The 16,848-nt window shown below is 39.2% G+C and overlaps 1 protein-coding gene across 3 annotated transcripts in view; it reads left to right on the forward strand.

The window, feature by feature from the left end:
• Positions 1–16,848, forward strand: part of MYO3A (myosin IIIA) — a 191,110-nt gene that overhangs the window by 105,805 nt on the left and 68,457 nt on the right. For all 3 annotated transcript variants that reach the window (XM_089533391.1, XM_089533390.1, XM_089533392.1), the window contains exons 6-9: positions 3,021–3,097; positions 5,838–5,983; positions 7,509–7,574; positions 9,245–9,400. In XM_089533391.1, coding sequence (XP_089389517.1) covers positions 3,021–3,097; positions 5,838–5,983; positions 7,509–7,574; positions 9,245–9,400 — 445 coding nt within the window. The remainder of the gene's footprint in view (positions 1–3,020; positions 3,098–5,837; positions 5,984–7,508; positions 7,575–9,244; positions 9,401–16,848) is intronic.

Consider the following 16,848-nt stretch of genomic DNA (forward strand, 5'->3'; position numbering starts at 1 on the left):
TATGGAATTCTGGGACTTGGAGTTGGTTGCTCCCCCCAACCTCTGATGGCCCCCTCCGTTGCTCCCATTTCTCTCTCCAGCCTCTTGTTGCATTCCCTTCACCCCTGTCATCTACATCTAAATCTACCATTCCGAGCACCGGAAGCAAATGGGGCAAAATTGCAGCACAGCATCATGGGGAAATGTGGGACCTTGGAGCTTTGGGGGTGGGGGTGTACCAGGTGTATTCCACACCAGAGCAATTCAGAGTGAAATCGAAGTGGGCTTAGAAGCAATTTTTGTGAATTCGCTTGTTACCGAATTCACCAAAATGAGGAGTCACTTTGGATTGACTGCTGAAGTGCCTCGGAACAACCCCCCATAGAAAGCAATCATGTGAGATAATACATCACATTTTAGCGTGAATCTGCATGGTTGGACCCGCAGTCGCATCGGAACAGAGCTGCAAAACCCTCCGTGTGATAAGGCTCAAACACAATCCCTTCCATTTGGTTCCTTCTAACAACAGGTGTATCTTCAAGTGCTAGGAACCTATCAGGAAGAAAGAATTTAAGCTTAAATCCAATTCCTAGTCCCAAATAGAGTAGATCTATCAAATCACTTACTGTGAATGGTAAGTTAACATTTATGTAAATCCCATTCATTGAACTTGTCTCCTCTAGTGGGAATTAACAACTGGATTTAAACCTTCATGATACCTCTGAACTCTAATCCTGGCTTGTCATAGACCAGCTTCAAACTCTGGATCTTAGGAGAATGACAAAGCTTTAATATTAAGCTTTAGTGGCTATTGTAGTTGCTTCTGTTGGAACAATGAGACAGGATTCCCACTTGATATTCTTCATGTTTCAACTTCTTTGCCAGTGTTCCACCATCATTTGAAAATATATTCTTTTTCAACAATTATTATTATTATTATTATTATTATTATTATTATTATTTTGCTGCTGCTTAGATTTGTCAGTTTTTGGTCTAGCTCTGTGTTGTTGTTGTTTTCTTTTATTGCTGCTCTTGCTGCTTTGTTTTAGTATTTGTGTTTATACATGTTCACGATTGGCTTGTTTAATATAGTTTATATAATGATAACTGCTTTAGACATCTCTATCTATAGAGAGAAATTGGAGTATAGATTATAACTAGGTAGGTCAGTAGACCAGGAGACAGAAAAATAGATGTGAGTATGAAACCATGACTGTAGCTGTTCTGTTCTGTTTTGTTTTACAGTTAATGGTGTACTTTATGACCCTATCATTTAGCTCCTGCTGTGTCAAAGCAAATGACAAATGTAATACACTTATACTCTTTGATATCTTTAGTGACTCAACCATGTTTTACTTCCTCCATTTCAATGGATGAGGGACATATGTGTAGCCAGTTGGGTTTGTGGGCACCTCTCCTTGTGATACCAAGCAGAGGCTAAGCTTCTTATCAGATGGAACAAAACAGATCCTTAGTTTTATATATGATGTAGAGGGGGGTCACTGGCTTACATAGCTTTGAAAAGAGATTAGACAAATCCATGAAATGTAAAGCCATTTCAGGCTGCTGTTGTTAACTGTCCTCGAGTTAGCCCTGACTCATAGCGACCCTATGGATGAGATATCTGCAAGACTTCCTGTCGTCCACTGTTTTGCTCAGGTCTTGCAAAGTCAAGCTTGTGGCCTCCCTGATTGAGTCTATCCATTTGGCTTGCAGTCGTCTTCTCCTTCTACTATCTTCTACCTTTCCTAGCATCATTTAGATGAGCAGCATGGGAAGCAAGATACTAGACAAGATGGGTCCTTGGTCTGATTCACTAGTTCTCTTGTGTTTACAGTTGGAAACAACCTAAAGCAAGAGTGAGAAACACAGGGACTGCCAAATGTTGGAGTATGACTTCCTCACCACTGGCTATGCTGGCTAAGTGGAGTAATGGGAGTTGTCATCCAACATCATAAAGACCACACTCCACCCCTCATACACTCCAGCATATCCAGAGGAAAACTGGGACACATGTACCCAAACAATATATATGTGATAAAGATGGCAAACGTTATTGTAAATTTGCTATTTTTTGGAACCCGCTTTGATCCGAATGGAAGAAGCATGCTAAAAATAATAATAATTCTTATTGTTGTTATTATTATTATTGAAGAAGAAGAAGAAGAAGAAGAATAGCCAAGCTGGGAGAGGCTTTGGTAGTTTGCTTTCTTCTATGTCTACAGAGAAATCTTCCCTGTCCTCTTCTCTCCCCCTGCTGAGATAGATGAGTGCAAACTACTTTTGCACTTTCAACTCAGTTTACATCACTGCACGTAAGCTGAGGGAGAATGTGAAAGAGAGAGAAACTATGCCATCTCTGCAAAAGTGAGATGGCAGAGGATTAAGCAGGACTGTAAATGCCAAATCACAGCAGTTGAAAAGTGTGCCATGGATGTGAGTTGCAATTTATGTTTTGGTAACGTCATGTGTTTTGTTTGAGAGGCATCTGTATGATGTATATTTTTATGTATACACCACCCAAAGATCCCCAACACAGTGCAAATGTGAGGCAACCAATTATGGCAGCAGCTCAAGTTCAATATAGATTTAATGCATCTCATGTGCTATTTGCGTTTTGCACCATTTTTTAAAAAAAGTATGGCTTATATTATTCTTTTCTTTTAAAAACATACACTGTGTTAGAAAAGCTCAGTGCGGTTTCCTGCTGCTAAGAAAAGCATACAGAAAGACTGTAATCATCCATCCAAAAAATGTGCCGTCGGATTGCATGTAAAAACCCTAATTTAGAACTAAGTCCAAGCCCCTTTCAGCGACTGGTGGCGATGGAGGAAATTCAGAAAGGCAAGCTGGATATTTCTGCCTACGCTGGTGTGGTATTGGTGGCTGGCTGGTAGAGAGCTGCAAAAATGCTGCTAAGCTTTAGAAGGAGAAATGCCATGTTGGAACATAATTAGGAAAATAAGAAGTGGCAAGACCCTCCAGATAGAACCCCTTAAACATAAATGTCATACTGGTATCAATTTGCCTGTTCTCTTTAGGTGTATCGGCTCAGCTGACCAGCAGTCGTCTCAGAAGGAATACATCAGTAGGAACTCCCTTTTGGATGGCTCCTGAGGTTAGATGGAATTTTTTAAAAATTAATTACTAGTTTGAGATCTGTCTGTTTATGCTATCTGTGTTTTTCTTTTTAATCTGTCACTTCCTAGTCCCCTCTCAAACATTTCTAGTGCATGCTCTCTCTCTCTCTCTCTCTCTCTCTCTCTCTCTCTCTCTCTCTCTCTCGTGACATTTTTTTAAATCCTTTGACAAAGTGCTTTATATTTTGATCAATTCTAAAGCTTATTAAAACAGAATATAGCTGAGGTGACATTTTGTCATTATTCATTCAGGTACAATAAAGCAACTACTGTACCTTATATTGCAGTCAATTGTTTTTTCTACAAAGAAAATGTCAATTGTAATAGGCTTTATGACATAAATTCTTTTTTAAAAAAAAAACTGTTTTTACGGCTTTTCACAGAAACCTACCTACACCCACCTGACTGACTGATTTACTGACACCCCTTCTCTTTCTTTCCTTCCCTCCTTCTTTCCTGCTCTATATCTGGGCTGGTCTCAGGGCTGGCCACAATCAATAAAGTCACTTTAAATTTAACTTAAATAAAAATGTAAACACTTTCAACCATTGGATGCAGTTGGCCTTATAACCAAGCCATGATCTCACTGAGCTCCAAAGGCTTGAATTAAAAGTTAAGTTTTAACTTGGACCCCAAAATAGAAGCAGTGCCACTGACATTGAGACCTCTAAAGGAAAGGCATTACACAACCAGAGCACTAAGGTCAAGCATACTCTCCTCTGTACCCTCAGTGGTGAAAAATAGAGGATACAGGTCTTAATGGAAGTAGTTAGTTATATGGAGACAATAGCTGGTTTTGTATCAAGGTCTTCATTGGGTCTTGGAGTTAGAGAAGGCCTTACTATTAGATAGAGGTAGGCAGTCACCACAGGAAATAGATGGTGGGAAGTGGCATCAAGGTGTTGGGGTGGGGAAAGCCCTCCCTCCCTTAAACTAATCTGCTCTTCCAAGAAGAGTATGCTGCCATTGTCAGTGTTAAAGAGGGATTTAATTGCCAGTTCAGTCAGCTTTTGCAGATGGAATGGGAAGGGTGCCATCTTGTTCTTCACTTCAGGTAGCAGAATGTCTCTGGCTGGTTCTGCCTGAAGTGCATTAATCCCTGCTGGAAAAATGTTATTTGAATTCCTTTCAGATGTGTAGGCAGATGCTTAGTTACCATGGCAATAGCACTGTGAACATGGAAGAGAACCTCCCTGTACCCGCTGTATATTGTTGCAGCAGAAAATCATGGGCTGAGTTGTTTGGGACTCAATGCTTCTACTTTTTTTTTTTGGCAGAGCTTGGAAAAGTTACTTTTAGAACTGCAGCTCTCAGAACCCACTCAACCCAGCCAGCACAACCACTATCCATGCTCGCTGTGTGCCTCCAAGTCATTTTTCTGAGCTGTGGTGACCCTGCAGAGATGTGGTGGCTCAGTGGTTAAGACACCAACTCTGATGACCACAGGGTCACCAAGTTGGCAGTTCGAGACCCAAGTGCCATACGATGGAGTCAGCTCCCATCACTAGTCCCAGCTTCTGATAACCTAGTAGTTCAAAACCATGTAAAAGTGCAGGTAGATAAATAGGTATCACTTCACTGGGAAGGTAACAGCATTCTGTGCACCTCAGCATTTTCTTGGCTCATTTCATCAGCGGGGATCTGCTGTTGCCATCCTCTGAGGCTGAGAGAATGTGACTTGCCCAAGACCACCCAGTGGCCCAGTTGAGATTCAAACCCTAGTCTCCAGAGTCGTATTCCAGTAGTTGTCTATATCCAAGTTCTGTTTTATTTTGCTTTACTTTGTAGTATGGCTGCTATTCTAGGGCAGCCTGGCAGATGTTAGTACAGTTTAAATATAGTTATATTTTCAAGATAGTTTGACTTTACACAGTCTGGCATTAAAAAGTCTAAAATTATATCTCTCTTGATTGTTGTGCCAGAAAACATAAGAACATTTTTGACTGGAACAAGCATCCAGCATCTTATTGTTTCTCTAAATGAATTTAAGTCTCCAGAACCAGATGAACTACATCCAGGGGTATTAAAAGAACTGGCAAATGTAATCTCAGAGCCATTGGCAATTATTTTTGAGAACTGGAGGACATGAGTAGTGCCAGCAGACTGGAGGAGGACAAATGTCCCCATCCTCAAAAAGGGATAAAAAAAATTAAACAGAGGCTGGATAGCCATAACTTGGGGATGCTTTGATTGTGATTTCCTGCATGGACTGGTTGGCCCTTCTGGTCTTCCAATTTTATGATTCTATTATGATTCTATCTAATTTTCACATCAGTCTGCAAATATTAAAAACACACACAAGAACATTCACATTTAAATACCCATTTTTATATAATAATAGCATTTTGATATCAATTTTTCCCTTAAGTATATGTTTTACATTCATTTAATCCTAAAATACACATTTGTATGTAATTAATCTAAAAATGTACATTTCTGCATGAATTTTAACCTAAAATATGGATTGCAATATACAGTTTGGTATGTTGTTTTGAGCTGAGAATTGCATCACAAAATTTAGAGAAGTGTGAAAACCCAAACATAACTGCGATCCAATCCATATATTAGTTTGGAAAATGTGAATTACCGGTAGGTGAATTTGCTTAAAAGGCAGGGCAAACAAAATTCCCAAGGCATTGCTTGTAAAATTCTTGTTTGGCAGGGCCTCCAGTCAGGTGCTTGATTTTAATTTTTTTTAATAATTTTATATCTTGACAGGTGATTGCATGTGAGCAACAGTTGGATAGTTCCTATGATGCCAGATGTGATGCGTGGTCACTGGGTATCACTGCTATTGAATTAGGTGATGGAGACCCACCATTGGCTGATTTGCATCCCATGAGAGCCCTGTTTAAAATACCAAGGTACTATCATTGGTGAATCTTTCTTGTATCTCACTGGCAAAAATAAAGAATTCTGGGAAAAGTTACTTAAAAATGTCACAAGCTCAATGGGTGTCAGTGCCCATCTTTAACTTTGATTAGAGAATGAGAGATAACAACATTAAAATGAACTTGGATTCTTCATTAAGGAAGGCAATTTAAATTTTCTAACAAATAGATATGGGACATTAGGACTTAGTCTGTGTTATTGTGTTTTAGGAACCAATTTTAGGGTGTTTCTATATTAGCTGATACATGCTACCTAACCATAATGTGTCACCCGCATTTCAGAGTTAGTGTGGTGTTGTGGTTTGAGTATTGGACTGTGACTCTGGGAAACTAGGGTTTGAACCCCTGTCAGTCTTGAAAACCCATTGGGTTACCTTGGGCAAGTCACACACTCTAAGTGGCAAACGTCATCTGAATAAAACATGCCAAGAAAACCCTATGATACGGTGACCCTAACTTGGAGTCAGCTTGAAGACATAGCAACAAAGGTTGTCAGAAGAACAGTACAAGACTGTGTTGTTCTTTATTCAGGTAAACCAAGAGCTGTACCTTACTATGATAAAGCTGAAATGCAGACATAATTGAAAGCATCACATATTCTTCACCTTTTTACCCTTAACCCACATTTCCTTGCCTTCCTCTTATGTTTCTCTTTTTGATGGTTTTAATTGTAACCCCCCTGGAATAGGGACCCGTCATGAAGGCCCAGCCTTATTATGACACAAAGTGACAAATGCTGGTGATAGATGCTGGGCAATAATGGTGGCAAATATTTTGGAACAGCTTTGTTTCTCAAATTTGTTATTTGTGAAGTGCTATGAATAAATTAATTCTGATGTACGCTTTATGTTTCCCTGAGTGCTTAATCAGCTTAATTTTCTGAAATTATAAATAGCTCCTTCTTGATCAAAGTAGTTGACCTATGTAGGTTAGATTAGGAGGAACTGGAAATAGCTTTTTTTTTCTCCTTTGAATCCTAAAAATATTATCAAACATTACAAAGAATTGCAAAGAATTGCACTGCTACTTGTGGAATGGGAAAGAAGCTGTCAGTGATACATTTAGAAAGTCAGACATTTGATTTTTCTAGAATGCTGGATATTACAGCACCTTTTTGACTTACTGAGTATTGAGCCCTTTTTTCTCTAAACCCTTGTAACATTAAGATGATCAGTAGTGCATTATACTTTTCTATGTGACAGTTTTAAATGTTTTCAAATTTGTATTGCAAAGGTCTTTTAACTGACCCTATCTTGGAGCTTCCTTGGATCCCATTCTGGGAGAAAGGCAGCATACAAATGAAATAAATAAATAAATAAATAAATATAATTTTCTAAGGACTTTTCCTTTTAAACTACAGGAAATCATTTTTTTCAACAACTTTTCTTCAAACGCATTACTCAGCTTGGCTTTTCTCACTCTCTTTGTTGTTGTGAAAAGTGCATTCAAGTCTATTGTAATCCTGTGTGTTAACCAATTTTAATGCCATCTTTTGCAGAAACCCACCTCCAACATTACGGCAGCCAGAACTATGGTCATCTGAATTCAATGACTTTATCAGCAAGTGAGTGACAAATTGACAAAAAGTCATTTTTTAAAACCCTTGTGTAAACATGTAGCATGCAGTCAAAAAATAATGTAATGATGATTATTGAAATAGCATTGAAATGATTCAAATGGTTTAGGTAAACAGGAATATGGCTTACCCTGAACTATGAAAGATCTGCTATAGAGTATGCAGAGCCAATTTCAGTATTTTGAGACAATAAATTATTTTTTTAAATAATAACAATGGGGTTTTTATATTTTGCTTTGTCTTTATCTGGTACATTTATATTCTGTCATTTTCTGTTCTGGATTCTGAGACACTGAGGGTTTTAAGACACTAATCAGACACATACCTGTTTACCTTCACCAAAATGAAGGTAATCATGTGCCCACAGACCCTGTCCCTTTCTTTACTGTGGCTTTGTTCCTAACTAGGTTTCAGTGAATGGAAGGACACAGAAAACTACCATAAGAATGTGTGCAGATAGCAGAGAGGCCACTGGCAAGAGGAGGGGAATTATTTTCACTAATTCCTCTCATTTCCCATGCACCTCCCTATTTTGATCTAGAGCAGAGGTGGCCAATTTTCATGGCTTGGGTATCCGTATTGCCTCCCCAAGGAGATTTTGTAGGGTTTCACCCTCTGAGCCCTGTATATTTTTAACCTTTTAAAATGGGCCCCAAGCACCCTAAAGCAGTGCTACTCCAAGTAGTGGCCCCTGGACTGGTCCCAGTCTTTGAGCCATTGGCTACTTGTCCCTGGCAGGCTTCCAGGAATGAAAGAAACAGTAGCACCTAATTGGCATAAATATGTGACTGGGTCCTGACACACTGGAATAATTTCTAGTATTCCATCTCAAAATCGAGAGTGAATACTGTTACTAAAGATGTAACAGTAGTTTTACCAGACAAAATGGCAGTGATGATCCCTGGGCCACAGAGGTCATACACACTTAACATTTATTAGGTCATGCCTCATTGCAGAAGCTCACAATGCCTGAAAGCTGTGTCCAAAAAGTGTACAAGGAAGAAAGAAGGAATAGGTAATTCAGCCATCCCTTTACTGGCCGGATCAGGGCCACAGCAACCTCATGCTGTGGCCCTGATCCAGCCTCTGGAGAATACAAAAAGGAGCTGCAAAAAGCGGCTCTTTTTTGCGCCGTCCCTCCGAGGGGTGCCTTAGCCATGGCGGTTTGGCTTTAAGATGCCCCTTCGGTGCTGGATCATGTAGAGGCAGCACCGGAGGGGCGTCATGATGGCCTGCACCATGTGGACCGGTGCCCCCCAAAATGGTGCCCTGGAGGTGGGGTTAGGCCATCCAGCGTGCGGACATTAACTCCATCCACAGGCCGGCACAAAGTGCCGGTCTGTATAGGGCCCTAGTTATTTGAATACCTTGTTTACATTTTCATAGAATCATAGAGTTGGAAGGAACTCAAGGGCCATGCAGTCCAAACTCCTGCCATGCAGGAAAATACAACCAAAGCACCCATAACGGATGGCCATCCAACCTCTGTTTATAAATCTCCAGAGAAGGTAAATGGATTTAAAGGAAGTTTTCTCATATGCTTGTCATACATGTCCACATGCTTCCTTTGCTGACCCTTGTCATTGCCTCTTGTTACTGTCTCTCTTGCATTATATTTCCTAAAAAGTTGTTCTTTTTTTTTTTTTTTGCCAGTCCAGGTGTTTGACCAAAGATTATGAGAAACGCCCAACTGTGTCTGACCTGCTACAGCATGATTTTGTGAAACAAGTGGAGGGCAAAGAGAATGTCTTGCAGATGCAACTGATGGAATTTATTGAAGTTCACCAACAAATGGGAGTCACAGAAAAAGCAAGGTACTTTTTTTGTCTGTATGTAGTAAAATTCACTTTAAGCCCATTTAACTAGCTAACATACCTGTAAACCAGGCTTCCCTGACCCAGTTGTATCCAAATTAATCGGATAGCAATTCCATCATTTCCAGATAGAAGAGGCACATTAATTGTATGGCAAACCCTGTCATTTCCAGACAATAAAACCAATTACTGTATATGCTTATTTTATATATCTGGAATACAATACTTTCAGAGCAAGCACCTGAAGTTTGAGGGAGAATTGAACCAAGGAACATAGACTATTAAACTATTGAAATGTTTAGTAGGATGCAATGCTACTCACTAATATTAGCAAATCGCTTAATAAGTGCACACTTACTTGGAAGGTCCATACGTAAAGCACATACTTCATTTTATAAATACCATAGACTGCCAAAAATATAAATAAGTGGGCCTTTGAGTAAATCAAGCCTTAACTTTTACTAGAAGCCCAAAATGACTAAACTGAAGCTGTTGTACTTTGGACATATTTTGAAAAACATGATCCGTTGGAGAATACAGGAATGTTGGGGAAAGTTGAAGGCAGTAGGAAAAGAGGAATACCATATTATATATACACAGATTGACCCAATAAAAGAAGCCAGAGATCAGAGTTTGCAAGAATTGACCGGAGCTAAACAGAATCTTTGGGTGACCTCACCTTCATAAGGTTGCCATATGCTAAAGTGGACTGGGTAGCACATTAAGAACAGCAACTTGGTATACTAAGAAACCTACCAGAAATCTGTGACTTCATGTTGTTGCTGTGTGCCTTCAAGTCATTACCAACCTTTGGTGACCCTGTCATGGGGCTTTCTTGGCAAATTTCTTTACACAGGGTTTTCCATTGCCATTCTCTGAGACTGAGCGAGTGTGACTTGCCCAAGATTACCCAATGGATTTCCATGGCCAAGTGGGGATTCGAACCCTGCTCTTATACCACACTTGCTCTGACTTTATAGAGGAGGCATTTGCCATTCTTGTTTCAGGGGTATTTAGCACTGTGTTCTGTGTTCTGTGCATCAGGAAGCATCTGGTATTTTGTAGCCTTTACATAAAATTACCAAAAGTGTTTTGGCTCTGTGTCAAGCTGCTGAAATAACTTCATCAAATAATGTACTGAATATGAAATTCAGTCTTTGATGACTATTCATGCATTTCTACACTGCTTCAAGACTTCTTTAAACATTTTTTAAAAAAAGGATTGTGGAGTTTATTTGTGATCCTTTCAGTTGTTAATGTCACTTTTTCTCCATATCAAATGAGCTGTATAGAGAAATCTCATTAAAATCAATCACCTTTCTTCTTATTGATATTTATGGCAATTTAATTGCTTTTGCACTACTATTTTTTGGCAATCTTCCAGTGCGATCTAAGTCTTTAGTTCATTCTTTTTATTGCCTGTCATTTATCTCATAAGGATACACTGCCAAGAAATGAAAACAATTCTTCTTTCCACACTTTGGAACAGGCCTTTATGATCCATAAAAACTGGGATGTGGCCAATATTTGTAGAAATAGAGCTATACTGGGTCAGTAGCCAGGAGCAAATCCAGTGTGAAGCACTAATGAGAGAGCCTGAAGCTCATACTCAAGAATTCAAACTAGATGCATGACTTGATGCAAGCAATAAACCAAAATGCCTTCTCAAGCAAGCACTTCTTCAAGCAATAAGTGCAAGCCTGTTACTTATTTGTTGCAGATAATTTTGATGTTTGTCTTTCTTCAAGGTTGCATTGTGAGTGTCCCATTTTTCCAGCAGATAGTATAGTATTTTGTCACTGATAAATGTAAAGTCTCTTTGTTCAGGTGAGGGTTCCAACAGCTGTATGGAATATAATGTCTAAGTGTTGTAGAGATCGGTTAGAAATTGCTGGTGACAACACTGGAGACAAACAAAGTAAATTTTCCTTCCCTTTTTGATTTGGACAAATGAGGCTGCTTTGTACATGGTTAGACTATTGGGGTCAGGACTGTCCATCTACCTCAATGGGGAAAGTGAGGCCTGTGGGTTGAATATAGCCCCTGAAACCTGCAAAGCTCCCCCAATCAAATTAAGTATTTTTAAAACATGTTGACCAGAATTTGCCTAACCTCCCCAGCACAAGCCACCCAAGCTGCCATAGAAACGTGACATTTTGAGTTCTGTATCATAACTCACCCCACAGAAAAATTCAGTGCAGAAAGGTTAGATATAGAAAGGCTCCAGATGAACACACACACACACACACCACCCATCAGATAGCATCTGATGCAACTGATGACAAACGTCTGCAGGGTGGGCCTCCAGAGCAGAGAGGGAAATTTGGGTTTCTTGCCTTGAAAAAGTTTCCATTCTTGAAGGAGAGGACCTTTAAAGCAGTGTTCAGAAGTATTCAGTGAAAGCAGACTTTTGACTTTCTCAGCATATCACAAATGGGTTTTACAACATTCTTTCTTCTTGCTCTCCATAGCTTATCCATGTAAAACAGTTTGGCCTATCCTAACATGCTCCAGTGCATAGCAATTAGATGACTAAAAGTGACACGAGAAGGGAGGCTATTCCATCAAGCATTATCTGGCAAGATCAGCTTGTCTTCTGTTTGCTTCATCTGTCCATTTGTATTTGCCAGTCCAGGAAAAAATGTTGTGATGCTTGTGGTTTTTATAGCTAATCCAATTAGGTTTTACTACAAAGACTGTTCACACACATACATAAAACAACCCTATAGGCATTTGGAGAGAATTTACAGGGTGACCTTTAGTAGTGATAAAAGGCAGGGAAATACATTCTTCAATGATACGCTGAAGTTGCTGGGTATGACGTATAGGTTCTTAGGAGAGAAATTCAGTAACAGCTACTCTATAAAAGTCAGTGGCCCACTATAGACATGACTTTAAGCATGGTTTGTGTAAACCATGATTTGTAGGTTTAAAACCCCAATCTACATTGCAACTTTGCTTTCACTTATTTAATGAACTGAGACCTGTCCCCAGAAAAGTTCTATACAATGATGTCAAAAAGAACTGCCTTTCATGTTGTAAACAGAGAGATCAGGGAGGCGAGGAAACTGTCTTTATCGTGGTTTGCTTAGCATAGATGCATGAGAAACCCAAGCAGAACTTAGATGTAATGTGCTGCAAACAGCAAGATTATCCTAACAGTGGGTAATGCCATAACCTTTTTTTCATATAGCAAGTAAGATATATGCCTTACAAGTAAAAGCTTATGTTATTACCAGTTTTAAAGCAACATTTACTTCTTACATCTAACATGTTTGTGGAGGGGAATTTGGGGGACAGGTAGTTGTCAATATTCCTGGTTATTTATTTATTTATTTATTTATTTGTAAATAGTAATGTAATTAAGAAGTAATATGCTAGTAATAAGTAATGCCTGCTGCAGTACTCTGAAAAGTAACTAGTGACAGCTATCATATTATGTTTGGAAAATAGCTTTATAAGCTCTGGAACCTAGTAGTGTTGATATTAATTACTAGCCTGCTAATCATGCAAGCTCAGACAGTTACCTGTTGCAACAAAAAATATAAAAAAGCAGTAGCCATCAGCAGTCCATTTTCTGCTGTGTCCTTGGAGGCAATTTCATTTACTGTACTTTTAAAGACATTAGTCGGTATCATGTAGTTTATGAGAATGTATAAGCATGTACAGAAGTGCAGAAAGTTCAGATTCATAGGCAAACTAGTTCAGCAGAGAAAAATTAATTTGATTCTTGCAAAATCAAATAACATAGAATTCAAACCAATAAAAAGTTTCACTATTCCTCAGAGGTAGTGTTCATACAGTTGGCCCTCCATATCCCTGGATTTTCTATCCACAGAGTCAATATCCGCATCTTGAAAATACTCAAAAATAATATAAATTCCAAAAAGCAAACTTTGATTTTGCCATTTTATATAAGGGACAGCATTTTATTATGTCATTGTGTTTAATGGGAATTGAACATTCACAGATTTTGGTATCCACAGGGGCTCCTGGAACCAAACCCCAGCAGAAACCAAGGGCCCAATGTACTTAAATTTCTTATAGAATTCTAAGCCACAGGCTTAGGAAACAGCTAGCAGATAAGTCTTTGTTGAACAGAATCTCCAAAAAAAAAAAAAAAAAAAGGAAAGGAAAAGAAAAGAAAAAGAATGGACCTTGGCCTCCAATGTTGAGTAGGCAACTCTGCCCCACCTCTGATGTTGGTAGACAAGACAACCCCAACCAGCAGAGAATCCAACAACTTCAGGAATATCCAAGGTTGTCACTCCTGGACTCAAGGGAAATGCCTGTCTCTTCTAGTGAAGCATCCATCTTCAGGCCAAACTCCAGCTAAGGAATGGGAAGAGTGTAGGCCATGGACTGTATATTTTCCCCAACAGTTTTCCCCACCCACCCTGATTCCCCCAGCTCTGAAAATGAGATGCTTTTCTACACCCAACTGATTTAAAGCATTGAAATACCAGCCCAAAATATATCAGTTATATCTTACTTGGGCTGTGTGACCCCCCCCACCACCTTTTTCAAAAGTCCAAAAATAAGCTGAAAAACAAAACCAGAACTGACGTCATTCTACTTCTACTTTGGCAGAAACACACCTGTGTGGCCAACCAGAAAAGGGCACAGGGGTGAACAGTGTCTTCATTGCTGGTGCAGTTGCCCATTCCTGCTACAACAGGTCCTATGGAGTAATCATACAATGGCATAGACATTTGAAGGGCCAAAGATTTCCCCAACTTTCCCTTGAAGTATGATGCTTAAATAGAAATCACTAATTAGGCTAATTCTTGAAACAGTCAAGTTTGGTAAATCATGGAAGGGATGTGGAAGGTAATTTGTAATAGACTACTTCCTATTTCCATCCCTGACATGAGAAGAGTTCTTCAACAAAAACTGTATTTACTGTACAACTCTTTCTGCAAAGTACCACTACGGCCCTTATCACACGGAGGGTTACCATTGGTAAAACGTTCCTGAAGCACAAAGATGTGATATGCTTCTAAATCATCATGAAGGTGTCCCGCTTCTCTCTCGTTCTCAAGGCATTTGTGGAGCAACCATTTCTTCAATAATAGAAGTTCTTATTATTGAAGAAATGGCTGGTCCACGAGTGCTTTGAGGATAGGAGAGAAGTGGGATACCTCAATGATGATTTAGAAACACGGCCAGCTATCACACCTTCACACTTCAGGAAAGCTTCAGGAACTTACCAACATTTTAGCAATGGTAAGTGCCTCCATGTAATGAGGGCTGTAGTAGTACTTTGCAGAAAGAGTTGCATGACCTGGAACATTTAAAATTATGACTCTGGCTCATTTTTAAACCATCTGAAGATACTTTGTTGTTGCTGCTGCTGTGTGCCTTCAGGTGACTTCTTACTGGTGGCACACTTGGCAAAATTTGTTCAGAGGAGATATGCCTTTGTTTTCTTCAGAGGCTGAGAGAATATGACTTGCCCAAGGTAACTCAGTGAGTTTCCATGGCTAAGTGGGGATTTGAACCTTGTTCTCCAACCTCCTAGTCCAGTGCTCAAACCACTACACTACATTGGCTCCTGTTATGGTTATTACCACTTTATTCTTTCCTAAACTAAAATTGCTTAGTTGACTTGGGAACATTGCCTAGTAGACAGAAATTGCCTTTCAAATGAGAACAAATTCCCATGGAGCTAGCATTTTCCATGTGATTTCAGGAACATTTTTTTTTTAAAAAAAAAAAAAACCTGCTTTTTGGTGAATTTTGACAATTGGACCAAAAGAGCTCCAGTGACCTCATTTTGCTTTGACAGTGAAAGACAGCAGAGAAGGTAGCAGCCAGGGGCAGAGAGAAAATGAGCAGAAACAATAAGTGTCTTGAGTTATTCTGTTGTCAGTGCTCCCTCTGTGGAACAGCCTGTCAGGCTCTTGACAATGCCCATGGAACAGAATAGCTGTTGCAGACACTAAGAATAATTTTTAAAGATTGGTTTTTATTAGTTTTTAGTATGAAGTCTAATTTACAATCAAAGTAGCATACAATCAAAGATGAAGTAACAGAAGGAAGAAAAAGAGAAGAAGAAAAGAAAGCCATATAACTAATACACAGTAATGCTCTGACCCCCACTCACCCCAATCCTGACTGCAGTGAAAAGAAAAATAATTTTAAAAAAAGAAAAACATTATTCTACCATTACAGATCCAACTAAATAACTCTACTAAGATTACTAATAAAACATAGCCATAGATTATTGCATCATCAGATAATAAGAATAATGATTTCACAGATAAAAATGATTAGGTGGGGGGTCGTAGAGATATTTCTGTTCACAGTACCATTGAGCACAGTGGTAAAGAACACACACTGAGTGATGTCAGATGGCAGAATTATTTCTATAAACTCTTTAGTCTTTAAGAATTGAAGCCACATCTTCCCCCCTGGGGGGATCCATCCCCTTTGTTGCAAAGCAGGCAAAAAATTGCAGTTTTTATTTCTGCATACATGGTGTGGAAAAGACTATAAGCTGGTTTATGAGCTATCCATGAAACAGGACACAGACTTAGTAGATACCCTTCTAAATGTGTATTTTGCTACTGAATAGATCTTAAGAGAGCATTGCTGAACTCTCAGCCAGAAGAGAAAATGATGCAAGAGAAGAAAAATCCACATGAGGGGAATTCCCCCACTAGCTTGGCTTATTTTATCTTTCTCTGGTTTCAGGGGATGCTAAAACCTCTTAGCTGAATGTAGTACCACACTGGAATTATTCTAGCAACACATTTCTCTATATTTGGCAATGTGCTAAAAATATTTTATACTGTGTAATGGTTAATATCAAGAATGTGAAATGTCAAGTTGATTCAAGGTCTAAATAGTTCCTCGGGTGAAAAGAAAAAATAGAATGGGAAGAATAAGCTGTCAGTTCCTACATCTATCGCCAGTGATGCATCTACCAAAGAGACTTGCACAAAGTCACCCTGTCAGCAGGGCATGTGGAGGAAGGAGGATGACCTTCATGTACAGCTCTGCCAAGCAAATTGCTTCAAAATTACAGATTTCTTTAAAAACCAAGTGTAATTTGTCCTCATCGAAATGTCAAGTCTGATCCAAAAATGTTCCTTTTCTAAGCAGTGCTTAAGTTTTGGAGCACTACCAAACCTGTCAGTATAATGTCACACCTAATGACCTTATAACATGACCTTATAACAGAATTGCAGGGTGTTCATATCAACAAAACCAGAAGATTTATAATTGGGGTTAATCACCTTTGCACACTTTTTGTGCTGTTTGTGAGGATGTGCACTAGAATTTATGCCCATTTAAGTGAAGGCAGACCAGTGAAAAGCAGACCAATTTGATCTGGAAATTTTCATTGGGATCAGGGATATCACCTGATACCTTCCTTTGGTATAAAGAAGGTTCCTATTCCAATATCCAGTTCACTGCTTTGGTTTTGTGGTTACTGGCAGAAT

The sequence above is a fragment of the Sceloporus occidentalis genome, unplaced genomic scaffold (assembly GCF_023333645.1).
Source record: "Sceloporus occidentalis isolate IW3139 unplaced genomic scaffold, rSceOcc1.0.p SCAF_7, whole genome shotgun sequence".
NCBI lineage: Eukaryota > Metazoa > Chordata > Lepidosauria > Squamata > Phrynosomatidae > Sceloporus > Sceloporus occidentalis.